Here is a 21,403-nt window from a genome sequence, read left to right on the forward strand (position 1 = left end):
TAACTGCCATGTTGTGGTAAGACCAGCTGTCCCATTTGTGTCCAGCAGAAGAGCCTTCCAGACCATCCCCTTACCACTTCTTTGATGACCCTGCCGAACTGAGGCTCTTTCGTTCACATCTGCTGGCCTGGTATGATCAGAGCAAGAGAGAGCTACCATGGAGGACTCTGGTAACGCCCACACACTTGGTGTTGGTTTCATGGTTTTCATGGGTCATCATAACTCTTTATAAAGTTTAGGTCCATGCCTTGTTCAATCAAAATCAAAAAGCTAGAGCATAGGGGCCCGGCTAGCAGGGCCCCAGGGTGGTCATCATGTTCAGAGGTTCAAAATCGCTGGTTCGAATCCCGGTCATGCTGCTAGCCGAGACCCTGAGAGAGCACAATTGGCCCTGCTGGGTAGATGGCTCTCTCCCCCCTGCCTCGTTGCGGTGCTGGCCGTCACTGGTGTCTGCAGGCTGCAGTGTGTTAGAGCCGGGTACGTGGCGATTCCCTCCGGGCGCGTTGGTAGCCCGGCGATGTTGGTGACGGGTCATCGGTTTGGTGGATTACACCTGAGTTGTTGACAGACCAAATTGGGTCATAACCTCATATACCTATCCCAGAGCAGAGTCTAAGAGCATTGGGGGAAACCAATGAAAACGCACAGACCTGACTAGAGAAGACTGTTACTCACTACCTTTACATTTACATTTACAGCATTTAGCTGACGCTCTTCTCCAGAGCAACTGACAAGGTTACTTGTATTACAGAGGTGGGTCAGTGTAGTGTTAGGAGTCTTGCCCAAGGCAGCATAGTCACCCAGACCGGGAATCGAACCCCAGTCTCCAACATGGTGTAGTAGCTCAGTGGCAGGTATGGGTGTTAACTGTTGCGCCCCACCAACCACTGAAAATTTATTACGAAAATCAGACAGCTTGGCCTGGATGCCCTGGCTAATAAAATTCACTAAACGCTGTGATGTTTGCTGCAGCACTTTTAATGAACAGGGCGATTCTGATCTCTGTAATGAACCACACAGGAGATTCGTGTCTCTTGTAGCTGTATTGTGTGAGAATAGGAATTTATGCTCCCAAGCTCCCACTACAGGTGGGGAGTGTAATTCACTATGGTGCAGCAAATCATACTTTGAGCCCTTTCCTCCTCGTGATACTAGTGAAATTTACAAGCGGAGAGATCCAGAAGCTGGCGGTAAGGTAATACTACAGGATTTTACACTAATATGACTCGGGTTATGCAGTTTTCTCAAGTGTATTCCTGCCTACTTCTCCAAGTTCCATAGTGCAGTAGCAATATCCAGCCTGAAGTGGGACTGATAGAGAAGCCATTCTCTATCAGTGGAAGAGCTGTGTTCTCTGGAATGATGTTTTTTTTTTTTGGGATGAGTTGGGGAGTTGGGGATGATGAGGTGGGGTGGTGATCATCATCCAACATCCTGACACTAATGATCTTGCCAATGAAAGCAATCAAATGCTCACAGCAAGAACCGATGAACAGGCAGGTGTCCCAATACTTTTGTCCATATAGTGTATAACGACGTATTTGTCTTGCCTGAAGTGGGACTGATAGAGAAGCCATTCTCCCCCTATTGCATATATATATATATATATATATATATATCTTTTTTTGTATTATTTGTTTTTATTTCCTTATTTTATTTATTATTTATTTACCCATGCCAATTACCCAATCCCCGTTCATCTAACCAATGCCCCAACACTAGGGAGGTAAACAATAGGATTAGGATGATAGGAAAGCATGGCTCCCCAGCTCCGATACAACAGCTAACAGACGCCTGTGCCGACCAACATCACGCTAGGAGAGATGTGGGGAACAAGAGCCATCAGCCCACCTCTGAGAGAGCGAGGCCAACTGTGCTCCCTCTGACTCCGGCTGCTGATGGCAAGCAGCATGACCTGGGATTCGAACCAGCGATCCTCAGATCATAGTGGCAGCGCCTCTGAAGCTGCCACTTTTAATGTTTTAATGTAAAATCCTACATAATGTTGCGTTGAGTGCTGACCGCATCCCCTCATTAGGCTTTGTCTTATTGAACTTGGTTTCAGCTTAAAAATGATAACAATCGCTTTGAATTGTGGAATTAATATTTATATATTAAAACTCATGGATTGGTGCAACCATACTGTTGGTCGCTTGTTTTTGATGTAATGGTAGGTTATCATTTCATCCTCTGTGTCTTGAAAGGCAGCGACGGAGCGGGACGTCAACATCAGGACGTATGCAGGTAATCGCCAGCACATCGTGGCGGTGTGTGGAGTTCAGCTGTAGTAATCAGCTGGATGCGATTGACCTGTTTCTCTTCTGGCAGTGTGGGTGTCGGAGGTCATGCTCCAGCAGACTCAAGTTGCTACAGTGGTGGATTACTACAACAAATGGATGAAGGCAGGCTGTTACTCTTTGTACTTGTTCATATTTCACTACGAATGTTCGTTTCCTGGCGGGTTATTGAAGGTGCAATTTGCTGGCGTAGCACTACACTCACATTTATTTGCTATTTCCTCATCAGAGGTGGCCAACCGTGCAGAAACTTGCAGAAGCTTCACTGGAGGTGAGCAAAAGCACAGTGTTTCAGAAGGTGGTTAAAAAAGGTAAGTAGAGAGATCTTGTCGGTGAGCTAGTCTGAAGAACAGAGCTCGGTTCCTCCAGGTTTCTCCTGGACGCCCCCCAGTCCAGCCAGCACAGCGTGGAGGATGTGTTCAACTCCATCAGCAGCAGCAGCAGCAGCAGCTCACCTGATTAACCATCATTAAGCCCTGATTTACCACCAAACCAGGTGTTGATCTGAGGAGAACTCTAAATAATACTAGACTCCATGAGAGAGGAGAACTTTGGAGATGTTCTAATGATGAACACAGTGATGGAGAACCACCACCAGCACTTTCTGAGAGTGGACTAAAGTAGAGGAGAACTATAGAACGTGGTCTCTTTGAAATCTATGTATTGTTTATAACAGGAGGTGAATCAGATGTGGTCAGGCCTTGGATATTACTCTCGAGGTCGGAGGCTTCATGAAGGAGCTCAGAAGGTTGTTTTTTTTTTCTCTCTTTTTATCTCTTAATGACTATGATTAATACACTACATGTCCAAAAGTTTGTGGACACCCCTTCTAGTGAATACATTCTGCTACTTTAAGTTGCACCTATTGCTGACACAAACACACACAGCTATTCCAGCCCCTGTAGAAAAGAACTGCCAGTATAATCTGACTCTCTGGAGAAGATAAACACTGATGAGCCAATTGGCACCATGCTGCCTAATGCCAGGCGTGGGCTAGTAGAGGGGTATAAAGCCCCCCAGCATTGAGCTGTGAAGCAGTGGAAGAGCTGTGTTCTCTGGAATGATGTTTTTTTTTTTTTTTGGGATGAGTTGGGGAGTTGGGGATGATGAGGTGGGGTGGTGATCATCATCCAACATCCTGACCTCACTAATGATCTTGCCAATGAAAGCAATCGAATGCTCACAGCAAGAACCGATGAACAGGCAGGTGTCCCAATACTTTTGTCCATATAGTGTATAACGACGTATTTGTCTTTAACCGATCCTCAGCGTGTGTATGTGTGTGTTTAATGGTGTTGGTGCTGTAGGTGGTGTCTGAGCTGGGTGGGCAAATGCCCCGGTCTGCTGAGACTCTGCTGAAGCAGCTGCCTGGGGTTGGTCGCTACACTGCCGGGGCCATCAGCTCCATTGCACTGGGACAGGTATGACGGTCAGATTCACTTGATATCTTGATTTAATTACTTATTAAAACATAAATTAATTAATTATGTTTTATTAGTTATTAAAATTCTTCAAATGAAATTATTTTAACATGCCAAGTTATCATTTTAGGGGTAGACTGTCCAGAGCTTGTGCAACTCATGGCATAGCACTTTTTCGGGAGGTCTCCGCTTAAACAGCTTTACTGATGCTCAGGTTACAGGTGCTGTGGATGGGAATGTGATTCGGGTCCTGTGTCGTGTTCGGGCGATTGGAGCAGACAGCACCAGCCCTCCGGTCACCGAGGCACTGTGGTATGCAGCGGTCAGACCGGAATGTAGATTTTCCACATTTTTCACATTTATAATATCTTAGTCTCTTAATCTTTACTCTCCCCTTCACAAGAAAAAGAGCTGTATTTGGAAAGTGTATTTGCATGTTTGCATGATTTATACAAAATATATATATTTTTTAGGACAATTGCAGACATGCTAGTGGACCCAGACAGACCTGCTGATTTTAACCAGGCCTTAATGGAGCTGGGAGCAACAGTGTGCACCCCTAAAAGCCCAGTTTGTGCTCAATGTCCTGTTCAGACTCACTGCCGAGCCTATAGGAAGGTAAAATAGAGATCCCTCAGCTATGTAGATCCTCCTCGTAATTCCAGCATTGCCTGTAATCCTGTGTGATTGTGTGTCTGTTTCAGGTGAGCTTGAAACAAGAGAAGGACACAAAAACACTGCTAGGAAGGCTGGACAGCGCTGTTCCTGATATAGAGAACTGCTGTAAGTTTGTATTGTTATTTAAAGCCCCTGTTAGAGCTGAATTTGTGTACATGTGGCTGTTTAAAAATTCAATTATTTGATTTCCTGTAGTTTTTACTGTATCCAGTCCTGTTGTGCGACAGTATTAACTGGATTTTATAATCATTTATAAATTATAATAATGTGATTTTATGATCTAATATCTAATGTTGGGGGAAAAAAAAAAAAAATATATATATATATATTGTGTTTTTATCCAGTATCAATCTACAGTTTTTTTTAAACACAACCATAAAAATTAATCTCTTGTATTTGTAGTTCCTGTCATGTGACAGTAATAACTTTAGAGTTTAATCCAGTAAGAATCTGTTTTTACAGTCTGACAGTAGTAATTGTGGAGGGTTTGAATATAATAGATAGAAATAATAATAATAGGTGTGTTTAATCCAGTATGAATCTATAGTATGTCCAGTTTTTACAGTCTGATAGTAAAAACCTATCAATGATGATTTCAATCCAGTATGAATCTCCAGTGTATGTAGTTCCTGCAGTGTGACAGGAAAGTTTACCAATGGAGTGATTATTATCCAGTATGAATTTGCAGTGTGTTTTGGTTTGATGGTGTAAGAATAATAATTTGGCTATGATTATTATCCAGTATGAATTTGCAGTGTGTTTTGGTTTGATGGTGTAAGAGTAATAATTTGGCTATGATTATTATCCAGTATGAATTTGCAGTGTGTTTTGGTTTCATGGTATAAGAGTAATAATTCTGGAGTGATTATTATCCAGTATGAATCTGCAGTGTGTTTTGGTTTGATGGTGTAAGAGTAATACTTCTGGTTGATTATTATCCAGTATGAATTTGCAGTGTGTTTTGGTTTGATGGTGTAAGAGTAATAATTCCGGAGTAATTATTATCCAGTATAAATTTGCTCTGTGTTTTCTTAAGTGTTCTATAGTGTTTTAAAACTATTAAGTTCTATGAATCTATAGTTTGTCTAGTTTTTACAGTCTGACAGTAAAAACCTATCAAGTAATTTAAATCCAGTATGAATCTCCAGTGGATGTAGTTCCTGCAGTGTGACAGGAAAGTTTACCAATGTAGGGCAGGTGAAGTAATCTGGAAGTAATAATTCTGGAGTGATTATTATCCAGGATGATTTTGCAGTGTGTGTAGTTCCTACAGTATATCAGGAATAACTGTGGCGTGACTATAATTTAGCGTGACTCTCCAGTGTATGAAGGTCCTACAGTGTGAAAGTTATTTTCATCCAGTATGAATCTGCAGAGTGTGTAGTTTTTCACCATCAGTAATAATTAGTGATTAGAATCCAGTATGAATTATATACTGTAATGTATTATTGGAGAAATTACAGAGAAACCAGTCAGCCAGTCAAATTTCTTCACCTACCCTACAGTGGTGAAAGTGATGCAGCTCTATTAGTGTTTAAGTGAATTATAAATATTACCAAATTAAATATTAAAAATCACACAACAGTGATCCTGTTTGTTGTTAATATGGTCCTGATACAGTGAGTGGCAGCTGTAACCTCTGTCTGTCTGAGGGCTGGGACAGTGAACTGGGGGTGCAGAATTACCCCCGAAAACCCCTGAAGAAAGCCCCTCGTGTGGAGCGGACACTGACCTGTGTCCTGCAGCGACAGAGTGACGAGGGGGACGTCCAATATCTGCTTATCCAGAGACCCAGTAAAGGTACAGCATCTTATTATGTCAGTATAACCAGAGCTGCCCCGTCCTGTCAGAAACCCTTTGTGTTTCGCTGTCTGTAAAGATGACTGCTATGAAATAACCTGTAGAGAGAACCCCAAGTTCTGTCTATTTGTAAAAGTACTGCATTTCACTTATTCTACTTATTTATTTAATAATAATACAAAAACACATTATATATTTATTATTTATACCATATTATATTATTATTTATATAATATATACATATATTATCTTTTAATATATATATATATATATATATATATATATATATATATATATATATATACATATAATATATTATAATGTAATATATTTATATTTCATGTTATTTATTGTCATTTTTAAAGGTTTTAAGTTTGATCATTTTAAATATGTATGTTTAAACATCTTAACAAATTCAGATTCTATTTCACTTAAACACTATTTCACTTATAGAAGTATTATATTTATATATATATATATATATATATATATATATATATATAGTGTGTATATATATATATATATATATGATATTATATGTATTTTTATATGTATGTGTGTGTGTGTATGTATATATATATATATATATATATATATATATATATATATATATATATATGTATGTATGTATGTATGTATGTATATATATATATATATATATATATATATATATATATATATATATATATGTATTTAAAAAAATCTTTACATTTTGTCACCCTTCTACACGTCTAGAAGAAACAGTGCAGTCACATGGTCTGAGAATGTCTCTGTCAGAATAAGTGACAGCACATGAGTAGAAATCTCAGAAACTACCCGCTGGGTTTACAGAATTTCACTTTCACAGATTACGGTGCAACAGGTGCTTGGCTGGTTTTGGCCTGTAGTGGGCAGCAGACTCCCGAAGTTTTAATAATCTTCATATTCAGCACAGAGGTTAGTTCACGTTAGATAGTGCACAAGTTAGATGGTGCAACAAGTTCGTTGTCGAGCTGCTGTCTTCAATTGCAACATGGTTTGCCGAAGGCAGTCTTTTGAGACAATTCCAAGCTAGCGATGACGAGCCAGGACTAGCAGCTAAATCTAGCGCCGCAGACTGGCGGGGTGTTGATGCTTGTGTTTTATCAGCTGGCGCAGTTTATTCACTCATTTGCAAACTCATTTTGCAAAAGCAACAATTAAGATGTTAATTAGTGTTAACTAGGTGCGTATATTCGTACCGGACCACCATGCTACAGACAATACGGTAAGGTACACGAAGTCGTATGGAGAATACTTTGTATGTGTTAAGCTAGAGTTGAAGCATTTACACAATGTAAAATTAATGAAAAAAACCTTCCGCTGTTGCAGTTAGCGAGGAAAGTGTGGGTTTGCATGGGATTGTGGGTACTGTAGTTGATTTACACTATGGTAATTAGCGTAGTGAGAATAGCTCACAAAGCATATATTGTTTCCTTTTCTTTATTCTTTATCTCTCACTGTTCTGTTTGCAGTGAACCGACTGAAAATAACGTGTGTTTCTGATATTTTGGCCTTCTTTTATCTTATTCCAACTCATGGAATCATGGTGGATCAGACATGGCGGTCTGTCAGCGTGTTTGGGCAGTAGTAGGGTTTGTGTGTAGAAACACATCCAGTCGTTTACTGTTGTTTGCACACCACAGCCTGTGCCGACCACCTCAGGGGGGCGCTATACAGCGCTAGGTGGAACAAACTGTGACTTGCATGACTTTGTTAGGTTCGTTTTCTGCATTTGGAGGGTTTTGTTGCTTATTTTTTTCCTCTGTTGTCCCAAACATATGTACCTGGACGTGGGGTCCAAACTGTGGTCTGAACAGAACCATGGTGGGTACCGGTACACCCCTACTGTGGACCTGTGGAACTGTGTAATGATAACCATACAGATTATAGAAAGCTATAAATGCACGTCTGTTTATCTGCTGTTGGTCGGCAGGGCTTCTAGCAGGAATGTGGGAGTTACCCAGCATGCTTTTAGAGGAGGGCATCCCTGAGAAGAAGCACAGAGGACTGTTAAGTGCTGAGGTGCAGAGGATTCTGGGAACATCACCTGATGAAGAGTCCCTTCAGCACTTGGGCGAGGCGAGTATAATCCTGATCTTTCTGATGACAGTAATGATGAAATATACTGTACTGTATATGAAGAACCCTTTAACCAGGACCATGGTTCTCCGTGCAGGTGGTCCATATTTTCTCACACATCCACCAAACGTATGTGGTGTACAGCGCCAGTGTGTGTGTCCATGCTGATGTAGAGAGAGAGCCAAGAACCTGCTGGCTCACTGATTCAGCTCTGCAGGAGGCTGCTGTGTCCACTGGGGTCAAAAAGGTTGGAGTGTGCTGGATTTAGTAGATGTTCTGCTCCCATACAGTACCCTAACATTCACTATAGTACAGTTTCAGCTCTTTTAATTGAGTTAGATTGGGATACGGTACCATACTTTCACTATAGTACAGTTTCAGCTCTTTAATTGAGTTAGATTGGGATACAGTACCCTAACATTCACTATAGTACAGATTCAGCTCTTTAATTGAGTTAGATTGGGATACAGTACCATACTTTCACTATAGTACAGTTTCAGCTCTTTTAATTGAGTTAGATTGAGATACAGTACCCTAACATTCACTATAGTACAGATTCAGCTCTTTAATTGAGTTAGATTGGGATACAGTACCCTAACATTCACTATAGTACAGATTCAGCTCTTTAATTGAGTTAGATTGGGATACAGTACCATACTTTCACTATAGTACAGTTTCAGCTCTTTTAATTGAGTTAGATTGAGATACAGTACCCTAACATTCACTATAGTACAGTTTCAGCTCTTTTAATTGAGTTAGATTGAGATACAGTACCCTAACATTCACTATAGTACAGTTTCAGCTCTTTTAATTGAGTTAGATTGAGATACAGTACCATACTTTCACTATAGTACAGTTTCAGCTCTTTTAATTGAGTTAGATTGAGATACAGTACCATACTTTCACTATAGTACAGTTTCAGCTCTTTAATTGAGTTAGATTGGGATACAGTACCATACTTTCACTATAGTACAGATTCAGCTCTTTAATTGAGTTAGATTGGGATACAGTACCCTAACATTCACTATAGTACAGATTCAGCTCTTTAATTGAGTTAGATTGGGATACAGTACCATACTTTCACTATAGTACAGTTTCAGCTCTTTTAATTGAGTTAGATTGAGATACAGTACCCTAACATTCACTATAGTACAGTTTCAGCTCTTTTAATTGAGTTAGATTGAGATACAGTACCCTAACATTCACTATAGTACAGTTTCAGCTCTTTTAATTGAGTTAGATTGAGATACAGTACCATACTTTCACTATAGTACAGTTTCAGCTCTTTTAATTGAGTTAGATTGAGATACAGTACCATACTTTCACTATAGTACAGTTTCAGCTCTTTAATTGAGTTAGATTGGGATACAGTACCATACTTTCACTATAGTACAGTTTCAGCTCTTTTAATTGTTAGATTGGGATACAGTATCATACTTTCACTATAGTACAGTTTCAGCTCTTTTAATTGAGTTAGATTGGGATACAGTATCATACTTTCACTATAGTACAGTTTCAGCTCTTTAATTGAGTTAGATTGGGATACAGTACCATACTTTCACTATAGTACAGTTTCAGCTCTTTAATTGAGTTAGATTGGGATACAGTACCATACTTTCACTATAGTACAGTTTCAGCTCTTTTAATTGAGTTAGATTGGGATACAGTGTCATACTTTCACTATAGTACAGTTTCAGCTCTTTAATTGAGTTAGATTGGGATACATTACCATACTTTCACTATAGTACAGTTTCAGCTCTTTTAATTGAGTTAGATTGAGATACAGTACCATACTTTCACTATAGTACAGTTTCAGCTCTTTTAATTGAGTTAGATTGAGATACAGTACCATACTTTCACTATAGTACAGTTTCAGCTCTTTTAATTGAGTTAGATTGAGATACAGTACCATACTTTCACTATAGTACAGTTTCAGCTCTTTTAATTGAGTTAGATTGAGATACAGTACCATACTTTCACTATAGTACAGTTTCAGCTCTTTTAACTGAGTTAGATTGGGATACAGTACCATACTTTCACTATAGTACAGTTTCAGCTCTTTTTTACACCCCTGGTATATATTGTGTATGGTAATGACTGGACAATGCTGTCTTACACTGTTTTTAATTTGTCTCTTGTTTTGGCTTATAGATTATGAAGCTGTTTTATGAGAGCACACGCGAATTGAAGAACACCAAGGTGATATATATATATATATTTAATTTATGGTAAAGAAGCCTTATTTGTCATGTTATGTTATGTGGGGACCTTCCATTTAATGAAACCCCACTGTACAAAGATTATCACTGTATCATTATTATTATAATAATACTATTCTTATATGTTGGTGGCTTAAAGGGCTAAAATTATACATGCATTCAACACCTGCCTTATTGTGTCTTTCCTGTCTGTGTTTTCCAGAATAAGAAGAGAAAGCAATACTCTGAACCTGGAAAAGAGAAGCAGGCCAAACATCCGAGGAAACGACAGGAGAGGGCACCAAACGGAGGCCCAAAGCAACTCTCCCTCAGCCAGTTCTTTACCTCAAAACCAGCAGGCAGCTAAAACTCATATTACATATATTACACTGTTACTGGCTAATGTACTGTAGTTTATTTTTATTTTGTTTTTGTTTTTATTTTTTTATTTTACATTTATGGGGTAATATGTAGTAGAATTTTAACAATCTTATGTATATATATTTTTTTATTAGTATTATTAATCATGAAAATATTTGTAAGTAAAAAAGACGTGGTGAAATTAGTGATGAAATAAAGTGTTTTGTAGGGTTTTTAACACATTCTGTACTTTCCGTTTGAATATTGTTCAGATTGACCTCTTTACAGACACGTCCAACAAATATCCGTCTTGTTTGTCCGTGTTATGGACAGATATGAGTGTAGCAACGTCAGTTAAGAGATGAGTCCGGCTCAGATTGCTTTTCTTGATTTTATTCCAAGATAAAATTTCTAATCTCCGATTCTTGTAGCTTAATGCTCCGACGCCCTGATTTTGCTCCATATCCCAGCTCTCCACGCTTCACAAGCTACATCACAGGCTGTCCACTGAATAGCTGGTCCAGGTTTGCTAGAGCTGAGACAGAGCAAAAATATGGGCCGTATTGAGGTGCTTAAATATACGATCTCAATACAAATACACAGATCCCCAGAACACGAGCCTTTTATTTTGGCCTTAGAGGCATTTAGAGGGAAACCCAGCTGTGTAACTCTGAGCCTGGTGGGTAATAACACTGCACTGTTCCCATAACAGATTGGGGTTTGATGCCCCAGCTATGCTCCACACAATAAGAGTTCATTATTCTGATGAATGTCGCTCTGAATATGACCTTCAGATAATGCTGTAAATGTCTAAATAAAAATTAAATATTAAATTAAATATATGAAGGCATTCATGCTAAAGGTTTTTCATTTGTAAATACAAAACAAATAAAAGTCATGATAAATGAAAATTATGCATTTTTAGTATATATGTATATATATATATATATTTATATATAATATGAAAAATATATATATTATATTAAATATTATACTAATTATTAATACTAATACAGCAGTATAATTCATAAAATGTGGCTGAAAAGAAGTAATTAATGGGAAGTTTATGTGTAATTTAATTTTTCTACATAATTGGTGGGGAGACGAGCACTACAGGTGGGAATTAGCCTGAAAAGTTTGGAAACCCCTGCTGGCAATGAAATCTGTCTGTATGCAGGAAAATATGCATGAAAATTAAATAAGCTTACAAAAGGCTTTAGAAAAATATATATAATTTTAATTTGTGGATATTGGAGGCACATCCCACATATATTGATATATATGCCACATCTATAGAGTATGCGAGGACTTCTTTTCTACCTTTTCATAATAAAAGTCTCGGAGTTAGTCAAAATATAAAACTTTTAAAACTTAAAATCGCACAACTGATCAGTCTGACCTGCATAAAAGAGATGATCAGTCCTGCAGAAATGCGTTAAACTGGGCTCCAGTTTATATTACCGAAGTTACTGTGCGTAAAGTCCTTTATTCTAAACTCGCAGCAGTCTGAAAGGTGTGCAGGAGAGGAGAGGGAGTGTGTGTGTGTGTGTGTGTGAGTGTGTGTGTGTGTGTGTGTGTGTGTGTGAGTGTGTGTGTGTGTGTGTGTGGCAGCGTTTAGGTCAAAGTCTTCGTGAGCCTCCAGAAGCCGCAGGAGTGCAGTTCGTCCAGGTGAGTCTCAGGTAAAATCGTCATCAGGACGTTTGTTTTGTCCCCAGGTCGAGGAGCTCGAGCTGCCGGGGCTCTGCGCTGCCCCCGGTTAGGTGTAAAGGCGGTGTAGCGCCTGCAGGGACACGGGGCAGTAGGGTCACACAGCGCGGGCGTTGGTGGAGATATAGGGTCATTTATATAACATCACCCTGTCTGCTGCCTTCTGGAGCTGTAGGAGACAGATAGACAGTGTCCCCATCAGTCTTATTCAAACAATCTGAATAACTCGGATATATAGCTCTTATATCTCTTTTCTGTTAACTGTAACCATAACAACTATTTTTCATTATATATATATATATATATATATATATATATATATATATATATATATATATATATATATATATAATTATTTGTTTGTTTGTTTGTTTGTTTTTTACAGTTGATTAAAGCTCAGGTGTGCCACACCTGGCAACCTTAGAAGAGAGGTAGATCCTTTATTGATCCCGAAGGAAATTTAGCAGCCAGTAGCACAATTACACAATTACAGCACAGTACTACAATACAATAATTGCAATAATAACAATAATAACAAAACATAGAATAAAGAATGAGTTTTCTAAAATAGTACCAGTTAAATAAGTGTCAGCTGAATGTAATTGAAAATCACTGTAAAAAAAGATTTATATATATATATATAAAATATAATACATATCGATACTCAATTCTGTCACACCTGGCACCCATAAGATAGATAGATCCTTTATTGATCCCGCAGATAATATTAGTAATTAACATTTTAAATTATTATTATTGACTCTGTTCACCCGTGGTCTCTCTACTTGAATGTATCCTTGTTGTAAAAGGTGTTGACACTTTCTATTAGAAACACTTCATCATGTTTATTTATTTATTTATTTATTTATTTATTTATTTTACAGTTTATTGATGCTCAATTCTGTCACACCTGGCAACCTTAAGATAGATAGATCCTTTATTGATCCCACAGAAAATTGTGCAGCCAGTAACAATTACACAATTACACAGCACAGTAATACAATACTATAATAATAACAATAATAACAATAATAACAATACATAGAATAATGAATGAGTTTCCTAAAATAGTACCAACTAAAAAGTCGAGATTATCTTAACACTGAAATGTCATTGAATTATGTATATATATACAAAATATAAATAGTATAATATAAACAAAAAATAGTAATACAATACAATCAATACATATAATAAATATGAAACATAATATGCCAACTGGAGATGAAAGGCAGTGCAGTTATAAGGAATAAGGAATGAAATAATCTCCTTGATTTATGCTGGATTAATGCCCCAAAACAACGTTTTCTGGGCAACATTTTCCTATTAAAGTGCTTGGTGAGCGTAAGTCTTGTAGGTAAGCTGAAGCTATCAGCTTTAACATGGTAACAGGACCCGTAGGAACCCCTGTGAACTTTATTCACTAGGTTTTTTCTGACACAGGCTTGTATAAATACGTGACTCATGGATCATTAGGTTTACATTTCGGGCTGTTTGTTCTGTTTCAGAGTCCTCGATGGCTTCAGCTTGGCAGAGCATTGAATCCATGCACCAGTGGATCCTGGAGAATGGAGGTAAGGACCAGCAGGGAAATGCGCACACTTGTCTAGTCCCTGTAGAGAAGTAGAAGTACTGCCAATAGAATAGGACTCTCTGGGCAGAAAAACATGATGAACCTATTGGCACCATGCTGCCTAATGCCAGGCGTGGTTTAGCAGAGGGGTATAAAGCCCCCCCCCAGCATTGAGGAGCTGTGGAGCAGTGGAAGCTGTGGTGTTGAGTTAGAGAGTTAGAGATGAGGTTTAAGTAGTGATCATCACTACTTGAGTGCAATCAAATCCTCACATCAATTCTCCTCTAAAATCTAGTAAAAAGCCAGTCAGAAAGATACAGTTACTCCAACAAAAGCAGGATCAGCCCCTTTAATAAGAAACAATGAATGTGCAGATGTCCCAATACTTTTGTCCATATAGTGTATACTGAGTTGCTTGCCAAGAAAATTGAAAAAATAAGATGTTTAGGAAGATGTTTCAGTGTTTAGAAAGTACTGACGATGTCATTTCCACTCTGGGCCGGAGCGCTGCTGCTGCTACTGCACTATATGGAGGTTTGGTGGTGGAGCTGCAGGAGGAGAACCTCTCTCCAGAACTGCTGCTGTGTAACGCTGCAGAACCCATAGAGTCATATTAGTGTAAAATCCTGTAGTATTGCTCCACCACCTCAGCCCACATGCTGCTCCACCTTCAGATCAAGCTTCTGGAGCTTCTCTCAGCTTGTCCAGAAATGCATGTGTACAGTTGTCCATGAGGGGGTGCTCAAAGCGTGATTTGTATTTATAGCAGTGGAGTAAAAGTGAATTAAACTCCCTACCTGTAGAGGGAGTCCAATTCTCACATAGCGCTGCTTTAACTGTGTGTGTCTGCTCTCTTGTTTCTTCTTTTCTAGATAAGCGGACGGACCCCTGGTTGCTGGTGTACTCCCCCGTGCCTGTAGCTTGTGTCTTTCTGTGCTATCTCGGTGTCATTTGGGTCGGACCCAAGCTCATGAAAAACAGAGAACCCCTGAACCTCCGAGTCGTCCTTATAGTCTATAACTTCGCCATGGTCTGTCTGTCCGTCTACATGTTCCACGAGGTGAAGCGTCCCGTCCTCTCTGTCCTCTTCTGCTTTAATGCCTTAATGGCTATTGACGCTATTATGTCCAAAAGTATGTGGACACATGTTTCTCCACTGTTTCTTCTGAAGCCAATGCTTTTAATAAGAGGTTTGCATCAACCTCATGAGTGCTGGATGACCCCAGCTTAGTTCCATCACTCCAGGGAACCCCACAGTCCGGTGCCTGGGGGCTTTATACCCCTTGGGACCATGCTCAGGGTTGAGCACAGTGACCTTAGGCTCATGATGCTGCTCCAGAGCGTCCCATTTGTCAGTGCTTTTCTATTAAGATTATGCAAAGCAGCGAGAAGCACTTAGCATATAGAAGAGGGGGTGTGGATATTTTTGGACATATAGTGTATCTCTCTTCTGCTTACTCTTCATATATATTCTCCTATAATACATATGTTATATATAAAGAGCAGTAGAGGTAGATGACCACCAGTGATTCTGATATTTGCATTTCGTTCACCTGCTCAGTTTTTAGTGACCTCCTGGCTGTCAAACTACAGCTACCTCTGTCAGCCTGTGGACTACAGCACCAGTCCTCTGGCCATGAGGGTGATTATCACTTTCACTTGTATGAACATTGACCGTGGTAAAAACACTGCAGGCCAGGACAGAGTGTAAGTCTTATTCCGGTGTCTTTTTTTCCCTCTCAGATGGCCAGCGTGTGCTGGTGGTTTTTCTTCTCCAAGGTCATCGAGCTCGTCGACACGGTGAGTAACTAAACAGCGATGCCTGAGAATGCCTCTAGAACCAGGGTGAATGAGGTGTGATATGGAACAAATGTGCTGTAAAAGCTGCAAAAACAAAAGGAAGATAAGAGTGACCGGACAAAGGGAAGGGTGTTAGAGTGAAGGGTGTTAGAGTGTTCTCTGGAAGGGTGTTAGGGTAAAGTGTGTTAGGGTGTTCTCTGGAAGGGTGTAAGGGTAAAGTGTGTTAGGGTAAAGTGTGTTAGGGTGTTCTCTGGAAGGGTGTTAGGGTAAAGTGTGTTAGGGTGAAGGGTGTTCTCAGGAAGGGTGTTTGGGTGAAGTGTGTTAGGGTGAAGGGTGTTAGGGTGTTCTCTGGAAGGGTGTTAGGGTAAAGTGTGTTAGGGTGTTCTCTGGAAGGGTGTAAGGGTAAAGTGTGTTAGGGTAAAGTGTGTTAGGGTGTTCTCTGGAAGGGTGTTTAGCTGAAGTGTGTTAGAGTGAAGGGTGTTCTCAGGAAGGGTGTTAGGGTGAAGGGTGTTAGGGTGTTCTCTGGAAGGGTGTTAGGGTAAAGTGTGTTAGGGTGAAGGGTGTTCTCTGGAAGGGTGTTAGGGTAAAGTGTGTTAGGGTGAAGGGTGTTCTCAGGAAGGGTGTTTGGGTGAAGTGTGTTAGGGTGAAGGGTGTTAGGGTGTTCTCTGGAAGGGTGTTTGGCTGAAGTGTGTTAGGGTGAAGGGTGTTAGGGTGTTCTCTGGAAGGGTGTTAGGGTAAAGTGTGTTAGGGTGAAGGGTGTTAGGGTGTTCTCTGGAAGGGTGTTAGGGTAAAGTGTGTTAGGGTGAAGGGTGTTCTCTGGAAGGGTGTTAGGGTAAAGTGTGTTAGGGTGAAGGGTGTTCTCAGGAAGGGTGTTTGGGTGAAGTGTGTTAGGGTGAAGGGTGTTAGGGTGTTCTCTGGAAGGGTGTTTGGCTGAAGTGTGTTAGGGTGAAGGGTGTTAGGGTGTTCTCTGGAAGGGTGTTTGGCTGAAGTGTGTTAGGGTGAAGGGTGTTAGGGTGTTTGGCTGAAGTGTGTTAGGGTGAAGGGTGTTAGGGTGTTTGGCTGAAGTGTGTTAGGGTGAAGGGTGTTAGGGTGTTTGGCTGAAGTGTGTTTGGCTGAAGTGTGTTAGGGTGAAGGGTAAAACTTACTGGTCACTCCTTGTACAGAAGCTCGAAGCTTTGTGTAGTCATGGATGATCAGTTATCCTTCTCAAGTCATGTTGAGAACGATGTCAAGTCAACTCCTCCAGAACACAGCGGCACGGTTACTCCACTGCTGCGTTCTCTCTTCACTGGCTTCCTGTAGCTGCTGCCTGCATCAGATTCAGACCCTGACTCTGGCCTACAAAGCCAAGACTGGACCAGCCAGCCCCTCCGTACTTGATGGCGATGGTCAAAAGCCGATCTGCACCGAGAGCCCTTCCAGCTTCAAGCACGGCTCGGCTCGACCCGCCATCCTTAAAGATCCACGGAAGACGAGCGTCCAGACTTTTTTCTGTCCTGCACCGAAGTGGAGGAACGAACTTCCCCTGGGTGTTCGAACAGCCGAGTCGCTCTCTGTCCTCAAACCCAGACTGAAGACCCTCCTCTTCTGAGAGTACTTGGACGATTAGAGTACTATGGTCACCTTATTGACTTGTGTTTAGTCTAAAGCTTAAAGGTACCTTTGAACTATTAGTCTATTCTAACTAGCTGAGGTTTTCTTGGGGGAAATAGCTAAGCACTTTTGGTGAAGGGTGTTCTCAGGACGGGTGTTAGGGTGAAGGGTGTTCTCAGGACGGGTGTTAAGGTGAAGTTCTGTGTTCTAGAACTACTGATCTGATTTAAACTGTTCTAGAATGTTCTCTTTTATTCCAACTGTTCTAGAATGTTCTCTTTTATTCCAACTGTTCTAGAATGTTCTCTTTAATTCTGACTGTTCTAAAATGTTCTCAATCACTGTGTTCTTTTGTTGTTTGGATGTGATCTTTAGGTCTTTTTCATTTTACGTAAAAAGAACAACCAGCTGACCTTCCTGCATGTTTACCACCACGGTACCATGATCTTCAACTGGTGGGCTGGAGTCAAATATGTAGCTGGTGGCCAGTGTATGTCTACTTCTGTGTGTGTGTATGTGTGTGTGTGTGTGTGTGTGTGTGTGTGTGTGTGTATGCACTCTGAATAATACCAATTTATTTATGTATCATTAATAATACCTGATTTCCATCAGGCTAGTAAGACTGTACTGCTGTGTAAAAGGTTCTGAGATGACCGCCTTCTGTGTGTGTAGCGTTCTTCATCGGCCTGCTGAACACCTTTGTGCACATCGTGATGTATTCGTACTACGGGCTGGCGGCTCTGGGTCCTCATATGCAGAAGTACCTATGGTGGAAACGCTACCTCACCTCCCTGCAGCTGGTAAATACGGAAATACACGCATCACCTCTCAGACACTTCATGAGTTGCTGCTTATGCAGAATATGATTTAGGGTTGATTTACCCATAAAGCTTTATCCTGAAGCTGGCACAGTCTGTAGCCCTCCTTCTGTTCGATACAAATCAAGTAAAATGTCATACACCCTTTTAATGATTCTCACATAAAATAATACAAATGCATGATTGGCCATATAAGCCCTACTTGTGGAAAATGTGCTTGGACCCCGCGGATTGCCGCTTATTTTACATATTTTAATATTCTGGCATAATTTCGCCTCTCTGTTTAATGTATTACCTCCCACTTTCACCCACTGCTAAGACAAATACTTTGCAGGTCGCATTTTACAAGTACAACCAATTCTAATTGATGAACCCATTATATACTATATGGACAGAAGTATTGGGACACCTTCTAATTCATTCTTTCTTCTGAAATCAAGCACACAAAAGAGTTTACAAAGAGTTTAGGATTTTAGGAGTTGGAGTAACTGTCTCTTCTGTCCGACGAAGAAGGCTTTGTAATAGATTTTGGAAGAGCATTGCTGTGAGGATTTGATTGCATTCAGTGACAAGAGCAGTAGTGAGGTCAGGATGTTGGATAATGATCACCACCCTCAACTCCCCAACTCATCCCAAAAGTACTGGATGGAGCTCCACCACCACCACAGTTCTTCCACTGCTCCACAGCTCCTCAATGCTGGGGGGCTTTATTATACCCCTCTATAGACCACGCCTGGCATTAGGCAGCATGGGTCATGTCTACCAGAGAGTCCTATTCATTTGGCAGTACTTCTTCTCTACAGGGACTAGACAAGCTGTGTGTGTGTGCCTTTGCACATCTGTGTCAGCAATGGGTGCAACCTACGAAAGCTGAATGCATTCATTAGAATGGGGTGTCCACAAACATTTGGACATATAGTGTATTACTGGGTACCTTTCTTCAAGAGCTCTCAGATGATATTAATATTTCTAAGGAATGCTCCACCTTTCTGTTTCCAGCTCCAGTTTGTCCTGCTGACCACACACACCGGCTATAACCTGTTCACAGAGTGTGATTTCCCCGACTCCATGAATGCAGTAGTGTTTGCCTACTGCATCAGCCTCATCCTGCTCTTCAGCAACTTCTACTACCAGAGCTACATCAACAGGAAGAGCAAACGCTCCTAACGGACTGGGCCAAGTGCGTACCCGTCCCAAATCAACCCCTCCACCCTAACCCTCCCCACTTCTGCACAGGGAACGTCTGCATTGCTGAAATGTTGCTGCACAGAAACCTTGGTCGACGAGGTACGTCAGAGGTACCACAGTTACACCATCCGCAAAGAGCTGTTCGGTGTCTGCCGTTGGGCTTCTTCATCTGGAGCTACGAGGCTAATATTGCTAACCAGTAATGGAAGCCTGTATTCTACTTTTTAGCATGATGCTAACTGCATATCTAAATCGTCCCACACTCCTCTTAAACCTTGGGAGGTATTCAGTTCCTGACACTGTATGACTCTGTGGACACTTTATTAGGCACACCTATCACAGTACACCTATCGTTAATGCAGTTAGTTCATCAGCCAATCAGGGGTCAGCTGTGCAGTGCATTTCAAATCAAGCAGCTTCAGTGATTTTGAGCGTGGTGTTATTGTTGGTGTCAGGCTGGCTTGGGTAGTTGGGTAGCGGCTGGTCTGATGCAGGTGGAAGGGATCCCAGGGGACAGCCTCCTAACAGGTCGGTCCGGATGAGACTCAAAAGGGGAACCCGAATCTGATCGGAAGCCTTGATGACTATGTTTCCAGGCCTGGATTTTGCACAGCTGATGTAATTGATTGGTCATGTCGAATCACACCCAGGATCAAGTCCGTGACCCATTCTCTGCCATACAAAAAAAAGTGTTCCTAATAAATTGCTCGGTGAGAGACATATAGATGTGGGCAAACATATGGGCAGAACTGAGCGTTCCACCGGACTTACTAGGTTAATGTAGCTGAGAATACTGAAGCCGTATAACCCAGTGTATACCCCACCTGTATCTATATATACGGAGAACTGCCGTTACCTTAGTGACGGCCGTTAGTCCACGCTTATGGAGAGCAGCGAGTCATACAGTGTCAGAAACCACATCAGTTGGCACCGTGCCAACGCGTCAGCTCCAACGTTAAAACCGAAGAAACCAAACGTCTGACACCAAACACGTCTTGGCAGATTGCCCACCTTTTGAGCTAAAGCCTCGTATCTCCATTTATGTCGTATTGTGAATCTTTCCATTGTATCAAAATCTCATGATGAACGGACCAATAGAAATGCTTCAATAATTGGATTTTTCTTTTTCTTTTTTTTTTTTTGCATTGACGTCCATTGAAGGAGTTTTTTTCACGCTCCAACACGTCAACCCCTTAAACTCTATAAACCCAGGGGTCAAAACTTTAATTCCTCACTGTTCACACTCCCCATAATTCAACACTGGTTTCACAGTTGATACGAAATAAACAGGATAATAACTGAATAATGCATATTACTCATGAATTCATAGTGGATACATGATCATCCATAGTGGATACTGAATCATTTATAGTAGTTACTTAAGAATTCACAATGGATAGTGGATAATTTACAGTAGGTACTTAATAATTCATAGTAGATACTGAATAATTCATAGTGGCTACCTAATGACCCATAATGAATACTGAATAGTTTGTAGTAGTTAATAATGTATAGGACATACCTACGAATTCACAGTGGATAGTCAGTAATTCATAGTAGTTACTTAATAATTCATACTATATTCATACTACGATATTGGATAATTCATAGTGGATACTGAATAATGTATAGTGGAGAGTGGATAAGTTGCAATAGGCACTTAATAATTAGTTGTATTTACTGGAAATTCATAGTGGATACTGAATCATTTATAGTAGTTACTTAAGAATTCACAATGGATTGTGGATAATTTACAGTAGGTACTTAATAATTCATACTAGATATTGGATAATTCATAGTGGATACAGAATAATTCATAGTGGATACTGAAAATGTATAGTATTTATTTAAATCACAGTGGAGAGTGGAT

At 40.4% G+C, this 21,403-nt stretch overlaps 2 protein-coding genes across 2 annotated transcripts in view; both read left to right on the forward strand.

The window, feature by feature from the left end:
• mutyh (mutY DNA glycosylase) overlaps positions 1 to 11,765 on the forward strand; it is a 23,698-nt gene extending 11,933 nt beyond the window's left edge. The window contains exons 14-27 of the mRNA XM_072681199.1: positions 49 to 170; positions 2,205 to 2,244; positions 2,329 to 2,402; positions 2,527 to 2,568; positions 2,974 to 3,045; positions 3,605 to 3,718; positions 3,933 to 4,030; positions 4,192 to 4,336; positions 4,423 to 4,501; positions 6,017 to 6,196; positions 8,151 to 8,296; positions 8,394 to 8,543; positions 10,448 to 10,495; positions 10,718 to 11,765. Coding sequence (XP_072537300.1) covers positions 49 to 170; positions 2,205 to 2,244; positions 2,329 to 2,402; positions 2,527 to 2,568; positions 2,974 to 3,045; positions 3,605 to 3,718; positions 3,933 to 4,030; positions 4,192 to 4,336; positions 4,423 to 4,501; positions 6,017 to 6,196; positions 8,151 to 8,296; positions 8,394 to 8,543; positions 10,448 to 10,495; positions 10,718 to 10,861 — 1,454 coding nt within the window. The 3' untranslated portion in view covers positions 10,862 to 11,765. The remainder of the gene's footprint in view (positions 1 to 48; positions 171 to 2,204; positions 2,245 to 2,328; positions 2,403 to 2,526; positions 2,569 to 2,973; positions 3,046 to 3,604; positions 3,719 to 3,932; positions 4,031 to 4,191; positions 4,337 to 4,422; positions 4,502 to 6,016; positions 6,197 to 8,150; positions 8,297 to 8,393; positions 8,544 to 10,447; positions 10,496 to 10,717) is intronic.
• A 612-nt stretch (positions 11,766 to 12,377) lies between these two features.
• elovl8b (ELOVL fatty acid elongase 8b) lies at positions 12,378 to 20,771 on the forward strand. Its single transcript, XM_072680774.1, has 8 exons — positions 12,378 to 12,522; positions 14,070 to 14,135; positions 15,007 to 15,194; positions 15,696 to 15,776; positions 15,878 to 15,934; positions 17,903 to 18,017; positions 18,200 to 18,327; positions 19,345 to 20,771. The coding sequence occupies exons 2-8, from the start codon at positions 14,078 to 14,080 to the stop codon at positions 19,510 to 19,512; spliced, it is 795 nt and encodes a 264-aa protein (XP_072536875.1). The 5' UTR covers positions 12,378 to 12,522; positions 14,070 to 14,077; the 3' UTR covers positions 19,513 to 20,771.
• The last annotated feature ends 632 nt before the right edge of the window (positions 20,772 to 21,403 follow it).

The sequence above is a fragment of the Salminus brasiliensis genome, chromosome 6 (assembly GCF_030463535.1).
Source record: "Salminus brasiliensis chromosome 6, fSalBra1.hap2, whole genome shotgun sequence".
NCBI classification, from domain to species: domain Eukaryota; kingdom Metazoa; phylum Chordata; class Actinopteri; order Characiformes; family Bryconidae; genus Salminus; species Salminus brasiliensis.

Coding starts and splice junctions, on each gene's coding strand:
- elovl8b (XM_072680774.1), top strand. CDS start 14,078: ATGGCTTCAGCTTGGCAGAGCATTGAATCCATGCACCAGTGGATCCTG. Junction 15,195..15,695: donor CCGTCTACATGTTCCACGAG/GTGAAGCGTCCC, acceptor TCACCTGCTCAG/TTTTTAGTGACCTCCTGGCT. Junction 15,935..17,902: donor TCATCGAGCTCGTCGACACG/GTGAGTAACTAA, acceptor TGTGATCTTTAG/GTCTTTTTCATTTTACGTAA.